This window comes from Salvelinus fontinalis, chromosome 6, assembly GCF_029448725.1.
Source record: "Salvelinus fontinalis isolate EN_2023a chromosome 6, ASM2944872v1, whole genome shotgun sequence".
NCBI classification, from domain to species: Eukaryota; Metazoa; Chordata; class Actinopteri; order Salmoniformes; family Salmonidae; genus Salvelinus; species Salvelinus fontinalis.
The window spans coordinates 15651598-15671382 of record NC_074670.1 but is presented as its reverse complement, the minus strand read 5'-3'; the positions used below and the strand labels follow the sequence as shown (position 1 = coordinate 15671382).

Below are 19785 nucleotides of genomic sequence, written 5' to 3'. Positions count from 1 at the left end.
CCATGAATTCCATTCCAGCCATTACAATGAACCTGTCCGCCTATAGCTCCTCCCACGAGCCTCCACTGCACGTGTGAGCTAAAGCTGCCTAGCCAATCCCTCCCTCTCAGGTCTGTGGGTACTTTAATGAGGAAATCATTTAAAGTATTCTAACAGGGATAGTTTCTCATTTCAGAGAGTAAGTCCTTCCCTCGATCTTCCCTCATGCACTCCCCTTCACTGCTCTGACAGAAGTGGCTAGGTCAGATGAAAACATACATTAAGCTCTTTGATTGGAATGGCTTTAATATCGAGGTACCACATACTTTCTAGGCAAGCATTCGCCATAGCTCGATGGAATAGAGCAGGGTTATTCAACTCTGACCCTACGAGGCCCGGAGCCTGCTGCTTTTCTGTTCTACCTGATAATTTACATTTAAGTCATTTAGCAGACGCTCTTATCCAGAGCGACTTACAAGTACATACATTCATACTTTTTTGTACTGGCCCCCCGTGGGAATCGAACCCACAACCCTGGCGTTGCAAGCGCCATGCTCTACCAACTGAGCTACACGGGGCCCGTGTATTGCACCCACCTGGTGTCCCAGGTCTAAATCAGTCCCTCATTAGAGGGGAACAATGAAAAAACACAGTGGAACTGGCTTTGAGGTCCAGAGATGAGTTTGAGGGGAATAGAGAAGAAATGAGACACATGAGAGACTTTGAGGTTTGGTTTATGTTGATTATTTATTGGGTATTTACAAACAAGCACATGCGGGAGTCGGACACTGACTGGCGCTACAGGGACACAGTACACTATGGAACAGTGAGGTACAGGGCAGGCTACATCACACCAGAGGGATACAGAACCCACTGCTACAGACACACACACCAGTGGAGGCTGCTGAGGGGAGGACGGCTCATAATAATGTCTAGAACGGAGCAAATGGAATGGCATCAAACACATGGCAACCAGGTGTTTAATGTATTTGATACCATTCCACATATTCCGCTCCAGCCATTACCACGAGCCCGTCCTCCCTAATTAAGGTGCAACCAACCTCCTGTGATACACACACACACACACACACACACACACACACACACACACACACACACACACACACACACACACACACACACACACACATACACACACACACACACACACACACACACACAAAACCCCAGATAGATAGAGAGATAGACGTGAGGGGACAAATACAACAGAGGTATATACCTTTCAGGGACTCCAGGGTCAATAAATACCACATCCAATAAATGTACAACTTTTCATACAAATCAATGCATTTATCATGGATCATCTCACACAATGGAAAATATACCCGAATCAACGACAAAAAATAACTATAAAATCCATGTCAACATACTGAGATTGTTACCGTCACAGACCATGTGTATTTCCTGAAGTTAGGTTTACCCTTCACCTGCATCTAGGCATGGCACATTGAATGGTGGGCCTTGCTGACACTAACTAGCTCCTCCCTCATACAGCCTAATTTACTACAAGCTGTAATTAAAATACATTATAGATAGCTCTAAAACGACTCATGTCAGTTTACAGGCCTAAGAAAGTAGTTGTCTAGCTTGTTTTGATGCCGTGACCCAGCTAAAGCCTTTAGAAAACCAGGGGTTTAGTGTGACTGGCCATGACACACAGTGGCTCCACGGTTGGTAAACATCTATTCTAGCTACACATTGTCTTGAGACACGCAGCGATTTGGATTAGTTAGTTAGGTTGGTGACATACTAGCCAGTGCCATACCATTGCATTTGGTGGAAGATTTGGTAAAGTAGCCTGTGTAATGCAATTGCAAAGTTACAATGTTTCCAATCTAATGTTGTCATAGGGTTGTCATAGGGACACTAACCCTGTGCTACACCACAGAGGATTGTTGGCATGGTAACCGTTTATATTTTTTCTGACCAATCAAAAGAGCGATATTCCCATTGAATTTGAATTTATGGGTAATATGTTTTATTCTTCATTCCTCAAGTAACCTGAACTCTTCAAGAAGCGCCATGTCACCCGCAAGTGACAAAACAAAAAAAACAGCAAACAAACAGTTCCTTTAAACCAGAAGCCTTTGAGAAGTACATCATATGCATCATCATTACCAAGCCTACAGAATAACTACCAACCAAATCAGAAGATAAACATAGTAATAAACATGATTCATTTAACGTTATTCTACTACCACCATCGTTACTACGGTATTAAAATGATGACCTTACACGGGTTAGCATGACAGGTAGGGAAAGAAGGAACATATGAGAGCTGAGGTACGGTTGGGGGAAGGGCAGCCTCTTCCTCAAACACATAAGCTTGACAGTCGTGGTATCTTCATACACATACGGTACATCAGGAAGTAGCTTACTGCTTCATCTGAAAGCTTGGATAGTCTCGGTCAGGAACGTACAACTATGGCCCTGGAAACCCACATTGTCTACTGGTCTCAGTAGCCTTTTGAATTATCTTGTAGTCAGACTTAGTAACGCCCAGGTAACCAGTAAAGTTAAATATCTGGGGAATCAAAGATACTAATTGATCTATGAGGTAAAGGAAAAGTAACCAGACTAGAGTAGATCATCCCTGGGCTGAGTAGAAAGAGACAGGTCTCAGTCCCTCAGACTGTTTATCTGTCTGTTTATCTGTTTGTCTGTTTATCTGTCTGTTCATCTGTCTGTTTATCTGTCTGTTTGTCTGTTTATCTGTCTGTTTATCTGTCTGTTTGTCTGTTTATCTGTCTGTTTGTCTGTTTATCTGTCTGTTTATCTGTCTGTTTGTCTGTCTGTTTATCTGTCTGTTTATCTGTCTGTTTATCTGTCTGTTTGTCTGTTTATCTGTCTGTTTATCTGTCTGTCTCAAAGCATTGATATTTCCATAAGCACGGAGTAGTATGTGTTAGTGAGGTTTAAGAGGTGTGGACTGATTGAAGTTACAGCATTGCTATGCCAGTAATAATTATATACTGTTGGATACTAGAATGTCCTTTAGATAGATATGTGTCATATAAATAGATACTCTTCTGCATTCGAGGGTTGGGCTCAATTCGAATTGAAGGCTGCCAATTCAGGAAGTGATTTGAATTTAAAATCAGCTCATTAAAAAACATAAATAGCTTCTCCTTTTCAATTCATTAAGAAGTCATTAAAAATAGAGGACCCTATTTCAATCATCGAATTGGAATTTCAGTTTACTTCCTGAATTGACTGCTATATTGAGCCCAACCCTGCTGCATTCACTCAAAGCATTCATTATACAATAAATACAGTGTAAAGGTATGAGACTAAATCGATCAGGTTATGATGAAGATATGAAGGATATGAAGTCAAGACAATGCATACAACACACACTAAGATGAAGCCACTGGATTCCAATAATTGACAAAAACACTGGAGCTGTCCGTGTGTATAATGACTATAGAGTAGTGACTGGTGAGTGGTGAGTTGGGGATAAGGCCAGATCACTTATCAATTTGATTCATGATCAACCTTATCTATAGTAACGTTTGATTATCTGTTTTCTCTTGGTTATCTATCTATCTATCTATCTCAGTTAAATCTATCTCGGTTAAAGTAATCTATATTCATATACCTATATATCATGTATGTATATTTATGCAGTCAAATAGTTATCATTTTTAAACTGACTATTAATTGTAGTGGGAACATGTCAAACACACACACACACACACACACACACACAGAGAGAGAGAGAGACCAAGCGAAAGAGGTGAGAGATCAATAGGGGTGAAAGGTCACATAGAACACAGAAAACAGCTACATTTCACTATGGTACTACGTTACGTAACAGGGGCTACGCTCGAATACTCTACCATGGCTCCCTTCACCGGTTAGCCTAGCGGCAAGGTCTGGGTCTGAGACCAAGGAGTTGGCTAGAGCAGAAACCTGGCTACCAGGCTATAAATCTTCCCATAGTGACTGCTGATCTGAAAGTGTCTGAATAAGCTGAATGCATTGGTTGCATGTTTCGTCACAATATTGTTTTAACGTTCGTTTGGACTGGACTGCCCGACTGAGCATTCTACTCAATGCATCGTCAATAAGCGCGGAGGAAGATTTCATCGAAAGTGCATTACAGTGGCCTGGAAATACAATGACATTCAAAAACAGGCAAATAATTATTAGGAAAATCTTTCGTCATCATTTTGATGTCACCAGATAGACTTTAGATACAGTATAACATTAACTAACTAGCTTAAATTGAGGGGAGGCCACCTGATTGTAACTAGCTAACGTTAGCTGTGCTAGCTATTTTTGCTAGATGATGACGTTGCCATGTCTAAAGTAAATTTGACGACATGATCATGCTGGAAAAATTGTTTCCTACTACATATTTGACTACTTTAGCAACGTCACCTTATTTCCACAAGCACTATATTGTAATTTAGACTAAACAGTAGTTTGACTCAGTTCAGAACGACTGGGCTTATCACCACTTTAGGGCACCGCCGATGGCGGCTTGAGAAAGTTCATAACAATGGCATGACGTGACGGTGCAACCTATGAATAGAATTCTACAAAGCTTTATCCTTCTCAGATCAGTGGTCACCAAAGAGAGATGATGAATGCAGGACATTTAAAGGGATAGTCCACACCAAGATAAGTGTTTGTCTGAAGTTTTCACACTTCAAAAGTGGTCTGAAGTCGTGCTGGGTCCATATCCCACACCATCTGGTGAGCTAATTTAAATCTTCATTAAATCCCCCTAATTAGATGGTACAGTTGTTTAGGGATTGAGTTTTGCAGATTTCTACCAGTGCATATAGTGGGATCTACACAACAGATGGTGCGGCGTAAGGACTGAACTAAATCACTTAGACCAGAGATCATCAACTAGATTCAGCCACGGAACGTCAGGGGGCTGGAACATAATCACAAATCATTTGTAGATGCAAATTGACCGCAAGAAGCCCAAACAGATATAACATTTGACTAAAATATAATCATTTCAAACCTTGCTTAGATTTGTAAACAATCACATCTCTCTCTGTCTCTAATACTTTGGAACAGATTTCCAACATTTACTGATTTTAGTATTTTATGTCCAACAAGTAACCCTAACCCTTTGCTCAGAAAACTTGGGGGCCAAATAAAATCATGGGCCACCAGTTGGGGAACCGTGACATACGACTTTGGACCACTTTAGAGATATAAAAATGTGATTTGAACTTAGATTCGGGGGTGAACTATTTCTCTGAGAGCATTGGGACTTCGCCACAGCCTTTCTATGGTTCCCTAAATACATTATAGCTTTATGACTTCATTTTCCCTCCCCCAGATATATTCAAACAATCAAAACTCTCATCAGGTGTCTGAAATCACAGGATCAGTGAGGCGTAGCCAATGGGTACGAGCCCCTCTCGGTCTCCCTGACGACAGCGAATCCAGTCGTGATCGACACCCCCTAAAACCACTAGCTCCTCCCCTTTCTGGAAGCTTAGCTCCGCCCCTGTGCCAGAGTGGTCGCATAGTGTTCTGACTGACCTGAGAAAGAGAGAAAAATAAGTGATACTGCTGTGAAAAAAAGTATCATAAGAATGACGTAACACCGTCATAGACAGTCATGACAACTGAACTGAACAAACTAAACATGTAATCTAGATATATTTCCAAATATTTCCAATACCTGAGGGGTCTTGGGTTGTCCCATGTCTCCTCCATCTCTCTCTCTACCACCTCTTCCACCTGCTGGGGCTCTAGCGCCCTCCTCTGGTTAGCGCTGGAACTGCTGCTCACCATCCGTGTCAGAACAGACACCCCTGGAGACAACCACTGAGACGGACGTCTGGGGAGGGAGAGAGATACATCAGTGATAAGAGTAAGATACTTCAACTGTCTAGTATCAGAAAACTCTATCATACAAACACGTACACACACACCAGCGCACCTGGTTGGAAGTGTGGGTATCATGGGGTTATTGGAGGCTCCAAACAGCCGTCCCAAACCCCAGGGGACCGCCAATGCTCCATCGACCTGAGGAGGGTCACTCCTAGCCTGGGTACTGGTCTGGGGCTCTGGGGGGTCTCTGGATGTCCCCTCCTGGTTCTGTACTGCAGACAGGTTCTGGCCCAGCTTGCCCCCCCAGCGTAACACAGCCCCCCATCCCTGCTGGATCACCTAGGGAGAGAATAACAGCTCAGAAAAGTGCTGTGTGGTACGGACAGTCACCCATGCATTAAAACAAAGACACAAACACACACACATTGAATTGTGCTCACCTGTCCTGCCTGTTGAGAGAGACTGGCCTCCTCAACATTAGGAGGTGCTAACTCCCTAATTTCTTTCTCCTGAACCCACATCAGCTGAGGACTTGTCTCCGCAAGACCCCCAGAGACCTTCGCAGGCCCCACACTGAGACTCGCTGGGTTCAGTGACTCCACCAACCCTCCCACCCCTGAGTTGGCCAGGGACGACGAGCTCGCATTATGATTGGTCGCCTCGGGTTCTGTTCTCCCAAAGTCCAGCTCTGATAGGCTCTCGAGATAGCTGCTGCCCCTGCCTTGGGAAGCGAACCCCCGGGGCGAGAGCCTGAATCCCAGGTCCTGATTGGGTGGGCTGGGGATCTCTGGGCCGTGATTGGCTGGATCCAGGTGGTGGTGCTGGAAGAGCAGGTCGAGGTTAAGGGTCAGGAGACTAAGGGGCTGCAGCAGGAGGAGGAGCTCCTCAAACAGAGGCTGGCAGGAAGTCAACGACAAACGCATGAAGGAGGAGGGCCGGTAGAATGTCACCAACACATCTGACAGAGAGAGAGAGACAGAGGGGGTGGGGTGAAGGGAGGAGTGAGAAATAATGTTGTAACATATTAATATTCAAACAGATAGATTGCGGACATGAACTTCAGGCTTCAGAGACTTACCACTGCATGACTGGAGATGGGACAGCCAGAAATCCATAAGCTTGATGCTGAACGAGAGAGACAAGAAGCAGGTGAGAATTGGAATTTAAAAAGTCAAACAGAAAAACCCTAGGAGAGAAGTGCCAGGTCTTACTTGAGGAGGCCGAGGAGGAAGGCGTTGAACCTGTGTTTGTTCTGCCGGAGCTGGGGCTGCTCTCCTATTCTGGCCTGGAGGTTGTACAGGGACTGAGTGCTGGGCCCTGGAGGGAGAAGGGGAGCAGAGATGAGAGAAAGAAAGGCTTTGGTTAAGCTTTGGCACAGAGAAACAAATCAATATCTAATCAACATGTTATGTTACCTTTGACCTGAATTGACTGAAATTGAAATGAACAAGTACTGAGTCAATGAAATAACCCTGATCAGCAGAGTAGTGGGAAGGAGAGAATAAGCGGGAATAGAGGGCAGAGTGATAATCAGAGAGAGAGAGATAGAGAAGGATGACTCAACACTGCAGAATAATGAGTGCCAGACTAGAGCGAGAGAGGAGAGGAGAGAGAGACTGAAAGTACTATGAACCCACATGATGTCTGGGAGGGTGAGAGATACACATTGGAGAGAAGGAAAGAGGAAGAGAGAGATTGGCTATGTACTTCCATCATGTCTGAGAAAGAGAAACAGAGAGAGATGGATATAGAGAGAGATTTATAAATAGATGGAAAGGCAGGGTGTATAACAACCACAGCCCTCCTATGCTGTCTATGCTCTCTTGTAACCCACCTCTGTACTGCGCTCCAGAGTTCCTACCTGGCCTGGTGGAGGCCTGGACCAGTCCCCAGGCTGAGTTTGGCCTCCTGCCCGAGATCAAATCACTCTGGTGGGGCTTGAGGCCGTCAGAGAGCAGGCTCCGCAGGGCGGGGCACAAACACTGCAGCACCAGCCGGCCCAGAGACGGATTCACACTGCTGTCTCCTGATAGGGCCTAGAAAGGGGAGGAGGAGAGGGAAGAGAGGATAGGGGAGGAGAGAGAGGGAAGAGAGGAGAGGAGAGGAGAGGAGAGGAGAGAAATAGTGGAGGAGAGAGGGAAGAGAGGAGAGGGGATAAAAGAGAAGAGATAAAGGGGAGAGGGAAGAAATAGAAGAGGAGAGAGAGGGAAGAAATAGAGGAGAGAGAGAATAAAGGAGAGGGGGTGGGAGATATAGGAGAGAAAGTGGGAAGAGGAGAAATGGCAGAAGAGAGAGATTGAAGAGGGTGTAAATAGGGGAGGAGAGAGGTAAGAGAGGAGAAATAGGAGAGAAGAGAGGGAAGAAAGGAGAGGGTGTTATGGATAGGAGAAGATAAATAGAGAAGGATGAAAACAGAGAGATGGAGAAGAGAAAAGGAGTAGAGAGAAATATGTGGGAAAGAGCGGTGTGGAAGGATGGAGTTAGTACCCAGAGGTTCTGACTACTGAGCCAAAGATAGAAGACAACCTAGCACCGTGTTAATGGAGGCAGACTAGGGATATCTGAAGACAACCTAGCACCGTGTTAATGGAGGCAGACTAGGGATATCTGAAGACAACCTAGCACCTTGTTAATGGAGGCAGACTAGGGATATCTGAAGACAACCTAGCACCGTGTTAATGGAGGCAGACTAGGGGAGAGGAAGACAACCTAGCACCTTGTTAATGGAGGCAGACTAGGGATATCTGAAGACAACCTAGCACCGTGTTAATGGAGGCAGACTAGGGATATCTGAAGACAACCTAGCACCTTGTTAATGGAGGCAGACTAGGGATATCTGAAGACAACCTAGCACCGTGTTAATGGAGGCAGACTAGGGATATCTGAAGACAACCTAGCACCTTGTTAATGGAGGCAGACTAGGGGAGAGGAAGACAACCTAGCACCTTGTTAATGGAGGCAGACTAGGGATATCTGAAGACAACCTAGCACCGTGTTAATGGAGGCAGACTAGGGGTATCTGAAGACAACCTAGCACCTTGTTAATGGAGGCAGACTAGGGATATCTGAAGACAACCTAGCACCGTGTTAATGGAGGCAGACTAGGGATATCTGAAGACAACCTAGCACCTTGTTAATGGAGGCAGACTAGGGATATCTGAAGACAACCTAGCACCTTGTTAATGGAGGCAGACTAGGGATATCTGAAGACAACCTAGCACCTTGTTAATGGAGGCAGACTAGGGATATCTGAAGACAACCTAGCACCTTGTTAATGGAGGCAGACTAGGGATATTTGAAGACAACCTAGCACCGTGTTAATGGAGGCAGACTGGGGGAGAGGAAGACAACCTAGCACCGTGTTAATGGAGGCAGTCTAGGGATATCTGAAGACAACCTAGCACCTTGTTAATGGAGGCAGACTAGGGATATCTGAAGACAACCTAGCACCTTGTTAATGGAGGCAGACTAGGGATATCTGAAGACAACCTAGCACCTTGTTAATGGAGGCAGACTAGGGATATCTGAAGACAACCTAGCACCGTGTTAATGGAGGCAGACTAGGGGAGAGGAAGACAACCTAGCACCTTGTTAATGGAGGCAGACTAGGGATATCTGAAGACAACCTAGCACCTTGTTAATGGAGGCAGACTAGGGATATCTGAAGACAACCTAGCACCTTGTTAATGGAGGCAGACTAGGGATATCTGAAGACAACCTAGCACCTTGTTAATGGAGGCAGACTAGGGATATCTGAAGACAACCTAGCACCGTGTTAATGGAGGCAGACTAGGGATATCTGAAGACAACCTAGCACCTTGTTAATGGAGGCAGACTAGGGATATCTGAAGACAACCTAGCACCGTGTTAATGGAGGCAGACTAGGGATATCTGAAGACAACCTAGCACCTTGTTAATGGAGGCAGACTAGGGATATCTGAAGACAACCTAGCACCTTGTTAATGGAGGCAGACTAGGGATATCTGAAGACAACCTAGCACCTTGTTAATGGAGGCAGACTAGGGATATCTGAAGACAACCTAGCACCTTGTTAATGGAGGCAGACTAGGGATATCTGAAGACAACCTAGCACCGTGTTAATGGAGGCAGACTAGGGGAGAGGAAGACAACCTAGCACCTTGTTAATGGAGGCAGACTAGGGGAGAGGAAGACAACCTAACACCTTGTTAATGGAGGCAGACTAGGGGAGAGGAAGACAACCTAGCACCGTGTTAATGGAGGCAGACTAGGGGAGAGGAAGACAACCTAACACCTTGTTAATGGAGGCAGACTAGGGGAGAGGAAGACAACCTAGCACCTTGTTAATGGAGGCAGACTAGGGGAGAGGAAGACAACCTAACACCTTGTTAATGGAGGCAGACTAGGGGAGAGGAAGACAACCTAACACCTTGTTAATGGAGGCAGACTAGGGATATCTGAAGACAACCTAGCACCTTGTTAATGGAGGCAGACTAGGGATATCTGAAGACAACCTAGCACCTTGTTAATGGAGGCAGACTAGGGATATCTGAAGACAACCTAGCACCTTGTTAATGGAGGCAGACTAGGGGAGAGGAAGACAACCTAGCACCTTGTTAATGGAGGCAGACTAGGGATATCTGAAGACAACCTAGCACCGTGTTAATGGAGGCAGACTAGGGGTATCTGAAGACAACCTAGCACCTTGTTAATGGAGGCAGACTAGGGATATCTGAAGACAACCTAGCACCTTGTTAATGGAGGCAGACTAGGGATATCTGAAGACAACCTAGCACCGTGTTAATGGAGGCAGACTAGGGGAGAGGAAGACAACCTAGCACCTTGTTAATGGAGGCAGACTAGGGATATCTGAAGACAACCTAGCACCTTGTTAATGGAGGCAGACTAGGGGAGAGGAAGACAACCTAGCACCTTGTTAATGGAGGCAGACTAGGGGTATCTGAAGACAACCTAGCACCTTGTTAATGGAGGCAGACTAGGGGAGAGGAAGACAACCTAGCACCTTGTTAATGGAGGCAGACTAGGGATATCTGAAGACAACCTAGCACCGTGTTAATGGAGGCAGACTAGGGGTATCTGAAGACAACCTAGCACCTTGTTAATGGAGGCAGACTAGGGATATCTGAAGACAACCTAGCACCTTGTTAATGGAGGCAGACTAGGGATATCTGAAGACAACCTAGCACCGTGTTAATGGAGGCAGACTAGGGGAGAGGAAGACAACCTAGCACCTTGTTAATGGAGGCAGACTAGGGATATCTGAAGACAACCTAGCACCTTGTTAATGGAGGCAGACTAGGGGAGAGGAAGACAACCTAGCACCTTGTTAATGGAGGCAGACTAGGGGTATCTGAAGACAACCTAGCACCGTGTTAATGGAGGCAGACTAGGGGAGAGGAAGAGACAGACAGATATGTCCTGTTATTCAATGGATGATTCATATATGGAGGATTCATATATAGATATAGAACCACTAACAGGCTGTTTGAGCCATCAAGTGTCACAAGTTATTAAGTTCCAATGAGCTGAATGCAACCACCGGTGCTACAGGCCTACGTCTAATTTCAGAGACACGGATACAGAAATCCTATAAGGCAATGAAGTCTTTTGGGAGTTTGAGCTGGTTGATCTTATGTCTGTCTGTTTTTCACTTTGCCTGTCGGTGTGGAAACCCTGTCATAGCAACAGTTGACAGTACGTCGTTAGGAGCGGTAGCTAGGTATTATAAACGCGGGGGTGGAGGTTTGTACTGATTGGATTACCTCCCCTGATCTAAAACCAAAATGTGAAATCGGAGGAAGATGATTGGCCCTATTGAAATGAACTTGATTGATCCACAGAGGAGAAGCTGGGTTTGCTGCCAGCATCAGACAACAGCGAACAGTAGAAACAAACAGGCATGCCCTCAGAAATACATCATTAAAGTACAGACATAATGAATATAAACTCAAGCCCATTTTCCATCTCACATAATGTGGTGTGTATACCATGTTACTAAAGAGACAGTGTTAAACATGGTGTTAAACGCAGAGACAGTGGAAACTGACCTTCTGCACCAGGGTCCGTGAGGAGCTGAACTGAGCCAAAATGGCCTCCACTGCCACACTGACTGCACTGACCAGAGCTGTGGACAGGAGCAGTTAGACATACACAAACAGCATTTCTCTAACAGTGTAAATGTACATGAATAAATGTACTGTATGTACTGTATATCACATAGACTGTATATAGCATGGTGCTTGCAATGGCAGGGTTGTGGGTTCGATTCCCACGGGGAACCAGTATGAACATGTATGCACTTAAGTCACTCTGGATAAGAGCGTCTGCTAAATGATTAAAATGTAAATATATACAGGTATATCGTACCTCTTTTTTCCAGCAGGCACAGAGAGGACAGCCCTAGGCCTCTCAGAGGGGCCTTCATGTCATCGCCCATCCAGGAAGTCCCGCCTCTCTGTACAGAGCCGGCGAATGAGACGCTACGAACCGCTGAGATTGACAGAGATAGAGGAAGGATCACTTACAACCTACTCTACTCTAATCTAATCAGTGGTGGACTCACAGACAGGAAGAGCAATGTTACTTGGTATTTCTGTATTACTGTTTCAGTATTAGTGATATTAGTTGTTAAAGCAGTGGTAGAGTAGCTGTACTATCAGTAGTAGTGTAGTAGTGATAGCATAGTGATAGCATAGCTTAGTTTGTTGAAACATCCCAGTCAAATATTTTTCACAGATTCTAAAATGGTTGCCTTGTACACATTGCTTTTCCAATATTCTACACAGGACATGGTCCCTTCTGAGGGTGATACATTATGTGAATGGGAAACGAATGCATTAACCTCGACAGACACAAGAAGCATAAAACCTATTGGAGAAGACCGCCATGCAGAAGTCAGCTATCAGTCACAGGTTGGTGGCACCTTAGTTGGGGAGGACGGGCTCGTGGTTATGTCTGGAGAGGAATGACTGGAATGATATCAAATACATCAAACACCTGGTTCCCATGTGTTTGATGCCATTCGCTCCGTTCCCGCCATTATTATGAGCCGTCCTCCCCTCAGCAGCCTCCTGTGGTATCAGTACGGTGTGAGAACATTCCTTAGTCTGACCTCATGATGAAACATTTAGACACTATAGAAGGTTAGTGTTCAGCCCAGTTTATAGCCATTCACCGCTACATTAAACACATGGTGTATAGTCATGCATACACTACAGAGTGATAATAATCCTCACAGTGATTATCATGGTTCAACAGAGGCTGAAGGTCATAGCTTTATTAAGGTGAGGTGTCTATTTCAGCACTCCATGCAACACAGACACACAACAACATGGACAGACAGACTGACAGACAGAGATATAGACAGACAGACTACAGACAAACAGACAGACTGATATACAAACAGACAGACAGACTGACTGACTGACAGGGAGATCGATATACACACTCAGACAGAGACTGACAGGGAGATAGATATACACACTCTGACAGACTACAGACAGAGACTGACAGGATGATAGATATACACACTCAGACAGACTACAGACAGAGACTGACAGGGAGATAGATATACACACTCAGACAGACTACAGACAGAGACTGACAGGGAGATAGATATACACACTCAGACAGACTACAGACAGAGACTGACAGGATGATAGATATACACACTCAGACAGAGACTGAGAGGGAGATAGATATACACACTCTGACAGACTACAGACAGAGACTGACAGGACGATAGATATACACACTCAGACAGACTACAGACAGAGACTGACAGGGAGATAGATATACACACTCAGACAGACTACAGACAGAGACTGACAGGACGATAGAGATGTAGATAGACAGACTGACAGACAGGCGAGCAGGGTGTTAGACAGACTAACAGAGTGACAGACAGGCGAGCAGGGTGTTAGACAGACTAACAGAGTGACAGACAGGCGAGCAGGGTGTTAGACAGACTAACAGAGTGACAGACAGGCGAGCAGGGTGTTAGACAGACTGACAGAGTGACAGATAGGCGAGCAGGGTGTTAGACAGACTGACAGAGTGACAGACAGGCGAGCAGGGTGTTAGACAGACTGACAGAGTGACAGACAGGCGAGCAGGGTGTTAGACAGACTGACAGAGTGACAGAGAGGCGAGCAGGGTGTTAGACAGAGTGACAGACAGGCGAGCAGGGTGTTAGACAGACTAACAGAGTGACAGACAGGCGAGCAGGGTGTTAGACAGACTGACAGAGTGACAGACAGGAGAGCAGGGTGTTAGACTAACAGAGTGACAGACAGGCGAGCAGGGTGTTAGACAGACTAACAGAGTGACAGACAGGCGAGTAGGGTGTTAGACAGACTGACAGAGTGACAGACAGGCGAGCAGGGTGTTAGACAGAGTGACAGACAGGCGAGCAGGGTGTTAGACAGACTAACAGAGTGACAGACAGGCGAGCAGGGTGTTAGACAGACTGACAGAGTGACAGACAGGAGAGCAGGGTGTTAGACTAACAGAGTGACAGACAGGCGAGCAGGGTGTTAGACAGACTAACAGAGTGACAGACAGGCGAGCAGGGTGTTAGACAGACTGACAGAGTGACAGACAGGAGAGCAGGGTGTTAGACAGACTGACAGAGTGACAGACAGGAGAGCAGGGTGTTAGACTAACAGAGTGACAGACAGGCGAGCAGGGTGTTAGACAGACTAACAGAGTGACAGACAGGCGAGCAGGGTGTTAGACAGACTGACAGAGTGACAGACAGGAGAGCAGGGTGTTAGACAGACTGACAGAGTGACAGACAGGAGAGCAGGGTGTTAGACAGACTAACAGACTAACAGACAGGCGAGCAGGGTGTTAGACAGAGTGACAGACAGGCGAGCAGGGTGTTAGACAGACAGACAGAGTGACAGACAGGCGAGCGGGGTGTTAGACAGACTAACAGAGTGACAGACAGGCGAGCAGGGTGTTAGACAGACTGACAGACAGGCGAGCAGGGTGTTAGACAGACTGACAGACAGGTGAGCAGGGTGTTAGACAGACAGACAGAGTGACAGACAGGCGAGCAGGGTGTTAGACAGACTAACAGACAGGCGAGCAGGGTGTTAGACAGACAGAGTGACAGACAGGCGAGCAGGGTGTTAGACAGACTGACAGAGTGACAGACAGGCGAGCAGGGTATTAGACAGACTGACAGAGTGACAGACAGGCGAGCAGGGTGTTAGACAGACTAACAGAGTGACAGACAGGCGAGCAGGGTGTTAGACAGACTGACAGAGTGACAGACAGGAGAGCAGGGTGTTAGACTAACAGAGTGACAGACAGGCGAGCAGGGTGTTAGACAGACTAACAGAGTGACAGACAGGCGAGTAGGGTGTTAGACAGACTGACAGAGTGACAGACAGGCGAGCAGGGTGTTAGACAGAGTGACAGACAGGCGAGCAGGGTGTTAGACAGACTAACAGAGTGACAGACAGGCGAGCAGGGTGTTAGACAGACTGACAGAGTGACAGACAGGAGAGCAGGGTGTTAGACTAACAGAGTGACAGACAGGCGAGCAGGGTGTTAGACAGACTAACAGAGTGACAGACAGGCGAGCAGGGTGTTAGACAGACTAACAGAGTGACAGACAGGCGAGCAGGGTGTTAGACAGACTGACAGACAGGCGAGCAGGGTGTTAGACAGACTGACAGACAGGTGAGCAGGGTGTTAGACAGACAGACAGAGTGACAGACAGGCGAGCAGGGTGTTAGACAGACAGAGTGACAGACAGGCGAGCAGGGTGTTAGACAGACTGACAGAGTGACAGACAGGCGAGCAGGGTATTAGACAGACTGACAGAGTGACAGACAGGCGAGCAGGGTGTTAGACAGACTAACAGAGTGACAGACAGGCGAGCAGGGTGTTAGACAGACTGACAGAGTGACAGACAGGAGAGCAGGGTGTTAGACTAACAGAGTGACAGACAGGCGAGCAGGGTGTTAGACAGACTAACAGAGTGACAGACAGGCGAGTAGGGTGTTAGACAGACTGACAGAGTGACAGACAGGCGAGCAGGGTGTTAGACAGAGTGACAGACAGGCGAGCAGGGTGTTAGACAGACTAACAGAGTGACAGACAGGCGAGCAGGGTGTTAGACAGACTGACAGAGTGACAGACAGGAGAGCAGGGTGTTAGACTAACAGAGTGACAGACAGGCGAGCAGGGTGTTAGACAGACTAACAGAGTGACAGACAGGCGAGCAGGGTGTTAGACAGACTGACAGAGTGACAGACAGGAGAGCAGGGTGTTAGACAGACTGACAGAGTGACAGACAGGAGAGCAGGGTGTTAGACTAACAGAGTGACAGACAGGCGAGCAGGGTGTTAGACAGACTAACAGAGTGACAGACAGGCGAGCAGGGTGTTAGACAGACTGACAGAGTGACAGACAAGCGAGCAGGGTGTTAGACAGAGTGACAGACAGGCGAGCAGGGTGTTAGACAGACTAACAGAGTGACAGACAGGCGAGCAGGGTGTTAGACAGACTAACAGAGTGACAGACAGGTGAGCAGGGTGTTAGACAGACTAACAGAGTGACAGACAGGTGAGCAGGGTGTTAGACAGACTAACAGAGTGACAGACAGGCGAGCAGGGTGTTAGACAGACTAACAGAGTGACAGACAGGCGAGCAGGGTGTTAGACAGACTAACAGAGTGACAGACAGGCGAGCAGGGTGTTAGACAGACTAACAGAGTGACAGACAGGCGAGCAGGGTGTTAGACTAACAGAGTGACAGACAGGCGAGCAGGATGTTAGACAGACTGACAGAGTGACAGACAGGCGAGCAGGGTGTTAGACAGACTAACAGACAGGCGAGCAGGGTGTTAGACAGACTAACAGAGTGACAGACAGGTGAGCAGGGTGTTAGACAGACTGACAGAGTGACAGACAGGCGAGCAGGGTGTTAGACAGACTGACAGAGTGACAGACAGGCGAGCAGGGTGTTAGACAGACTAACAGAGTGACAGACAGGCGAGCAGGGTGTTAGACAGACTGACAGAGTGACAGACAGGCGAGCGGGGTGTTAGACAGACTGACAGAGTGACAGACAGGCGAGCAGGGTGTTAGACAGACTAACAGAGTGACAGACAGCCGAGCAGGGTGTTAGACAGACAGACAGGCGAGCACGGTGTTAGACAGACTGACAGAGTGACAGACAGGCGAGCAGGGTGTTAGAAAGACTGACAGACAGGCGAGCAGGGTGTTAGACAGACTGACAGAGTGACAGACAGGCGAGCAGGGTGTTAGACAGAGACTGACAGACAGGCGAGCAGGGTGTTAGACAGACTGACAGAGTGACAGACAGGTGAGCAGGGTGTTAGACAGACAGACAGACAGGCGAGCAGGGTGTTAGACAGACTGACAGAGTGACAGACAGGCGAGCAGGGTGTTAGACAGACTAACAGAGTGACAGACAGCCGAGCAGGGTGTTAAGACAGACAGACAGGCGAGCAGGGTGTTAGAAAGACTGACAGACAGGCGAGCAGGGTGTTAGACAGACTGACAGAGTGACAGACAGGCGAGCAGGGTGTTAGACAGAGACTGACAGACAGGCGAGCAGGGTGTTAGACAGACTGACAGAGTGACAGACAGGTGAGCAGGGTGTTAGACAGACAGACAGACAGGCGAGCAGGGTGTTAGACAGACTGACAGAGTGACAGACAGGCGAGCAGGGTGTTAGACAGACAGACAGACAGGCGAGCAGGGTGTTAGACAGAGTGACAGACAGGCGAGCAGGGTGTTAGACAGACAGACAGAGTGACAGACAGGCGAGCAGGGTGTTAGACAGACAGACAGAGTGACAGACAGGCGAGCAGGGTGTTAGACAGGGGGAGGGAGTGTGAGAGAGAGAGCTCTTACTCAGCGTGGGCGGCAGCGGCGGAGCCTGGATGAGTTTTGGGGGGTCTGAGGTTTTCCTGGGGGGGATAGGGGGGTAGAGAAAGGGGTAGTAGAGGGGGGCGGCCAGGGCAGGGAGGGTGTGAGAGCGGGGGAACAGGGGTGAGCTGAGGCAGGACATGTCCAGGCCCGGAGGGGGGGCTCCAGAGCGATGGGGGGGGTCGAGAGCCCCGATGGGGGAGAGACGGGGAGGGGCACCCCTGTGGATGGGACAGTTTTTGGGGTGGTAGAGGTACCAGGTAGGGAGGGGAGGGAGATCTTTAGAGGTTCTGCTCTGGCTAGGGCGAGAGGTGTGTGTGTGTGTGTCAGTGCGACCAAGGGAACCGACAGTGTGTGTTTTGGCATATGCCATCATCATCGCATCAACGTTTTTATATGGGGTGGTGCAGCCTTGAGTGTGTGTGTCATTGCTGACGAGTGTGTGTGAGCCGGTATGAGGCTGTTTATCAGTGACGTTAGAGGTGCAGTAGAGGGAGTCAAAGTCAGTGATGGATTCAGAGCCAAAGCCATACTCCAGCTTTTCTTTAGTCTTGGAGTCATTCACATAACGATACAAACTATCAATGTTGCTCTTGAAATCCTTTCCAAAACGATGTGCAGAGTCTAGGCCTCCATCCTTCTTAAAATAGTCACTATATCCAGAATCAATATCATTCTTAGAATAAGTTCCATGGCTGTCTTCATTTAAATCTGTGTGAGTGTATGGTGTAGCAAAGGGGTTAGATAACTGGGTAGTGTAGGGGTTAGGGGCCGTGGCCTGGGTAGTGTAGGGGTTAGGGGCCATGGCTGTGGACTGGGTAGTGTAGGGGTTAGGGGCCATGGCTGTGGACTGGGTAGTGTAGGGGTTAGGGGCCGTGGCTGTGGACTGGGTAGTGTAGGGGTTAGGGGCCATGGCTGTGGACTGGGTAGTGTAGGGGTTAGGGGCCGTGGCTGTGGACTGGGTAGTGTAGGGGTTAGGGGCCGTGGCTGTGGACTGGGTAGTGTAGGGGTTAGGGGCCGTGGCTGTGGACTGGGTAGTGTAGGGGTTAGGGGCCGTGGCTGTGGACTGGGTTTCAGTGTGGCTGTGAGGTTGGGTCCTGGGGACTGGTCTCGTATGAGCACCACAGTATCCTGGGCGGTAAGGGGGGATTACAGAGTGGAGGAAATAGGAGGAGGGCTGGGAGTGGGCCAGGGAGAGAGGTGGTGAGGACACTTCCCAGTCAAAAGGGGCAAAGGGCAGGAGGGGAGAAGGGAGAGGAGTATGAGTAACAGGGGCAGGTTGAGGTGGAAATGGGGATTTGAGGTGGACAAGGGGGACATTCAGGGGGTAGGAGTGTGAGTAAGTGGTGTGTGTGGTTGGGGGCCAGTAGGGGTAGTTGGGGGTAGGTGGGGGCAGGTAGGGGTAGTTGGGGGTAGGTAGGGGTAGTTGGGGGTAGGTGGGGGTAGTTGGGGGCAGGTAGGGGTAGTTGGGGGTAGTTGAGGGCAGGTAGGGGTAGTTTGGGGGCAGGTAGGGGTAGTTGGGGGCAGGTAGGGGTAGTTGGGGGTAGGTGGGGGTAGTTGGGGCAGGTAGGGGTAGTTGGGGGTAGTTGAGGGCAGGTAGGGGTAGTTTGGGGGCAGGTAGGGGTAGTTGGGGGCAGGTAGGGGTAGTTGGGGGCAGGTAGGGGTAGTTGGGAGTAGTTGGGGACAGGTAGGGGTAGTTGGGGGCAGGTAGGGGTAGTTGGGGGCAGGTAGGGGTAGTTGGGGGTAGTTGGGGGCAGGTAGGGTAGTTGGGGGCAGGTAGGGGTAGTTGGGGGTAGTTGGGGGCAGGTAGGGGTAGTTGGGGGCAGGTAGGGGTAGTTGGGAGCAGGTAGGGGTAGGTAGGGGTAGTTGGGGGCAGGTAGGGGTAGTTGGGGGCAGGTAGGGGTAGTTGGGGGGAGGTAGGGGTAGTTGGGGGCAGGTAGGGGTAGTTGGGGGCGGGTAGGGGTAGGTAGGGGATAGTTTGGGGGCAGGTAGGGGTAGTTGGGGGCAGGTAGGGGTAGTTTGGGGGCAGGTAGGGGTAGTTTGGGGGCAGGTAGGGGTAGTTGGGGGCAGG

The 19785-nt window shown here is 48.2% G+C and overlaps 1 protein-coding gene and 1 non-coding gene across 4 annotated transcripts in view; both read right to left on the bottom strand.

Moving 5' to 3' along the window:
* Positions 1-483: 483 nt before the first annotated feature.
* On the bottom strand, positions 484-559 carry trnaa-ugc (transfer RNA alanine (anticodon UGC)). Its single transcript has one exon. It is a non-coding gene; the product is annotated as a tRNA-Ala (tRNA).
* Positions 560-707: 148 nt separating this feature from the next.
* LOC129857147 (uncharacterized) overlaps positions 708-19785 on the bottom strand; it is a 37011-nt gene continuing 17933 nt past the window's right edge. The window contains exons 3-12 of one of the 3 annotated variants that reach the window (XM_055925107.1): positions 17700-18926; positions 12172-12294; positions 11853-11929; positions 7640-7841; positions 7017-7122; positions 6884-6930; positions 6246-6763; positions 5915-6144; positions 5654-5812; positions 708-5511 (exon numbers count right to left, since the gene is read on the bottom strand). In XM_055925107.1, the coding sequence (XP_055781082.1) occupies positions 5346-5511; positions 5654-5812; positions 5915-6144; positions 6246-6763; positions 6884-6930; positions 7017-7122; positions 7640-7841; positions 11853-11929; positions 12172-12294; positions 17700-18926 (2855 nt within the window). In that variant the 3' untranslated portion in view covers positions 708-5345. The remainder of the gene's footprint in view (positions 5512-5653; positions 5813-5914; positions 6145-6245; positions 6764-6883; positions 6931-7016; positions 7123-7639; positions 7842-11852; positions 11930-12171; positions 12295-17699; positions 18927-19785) is intronic. The other 2 variants (XM_055925108.1, XM_055925109.1) reach the window with 2 other exon arrangements.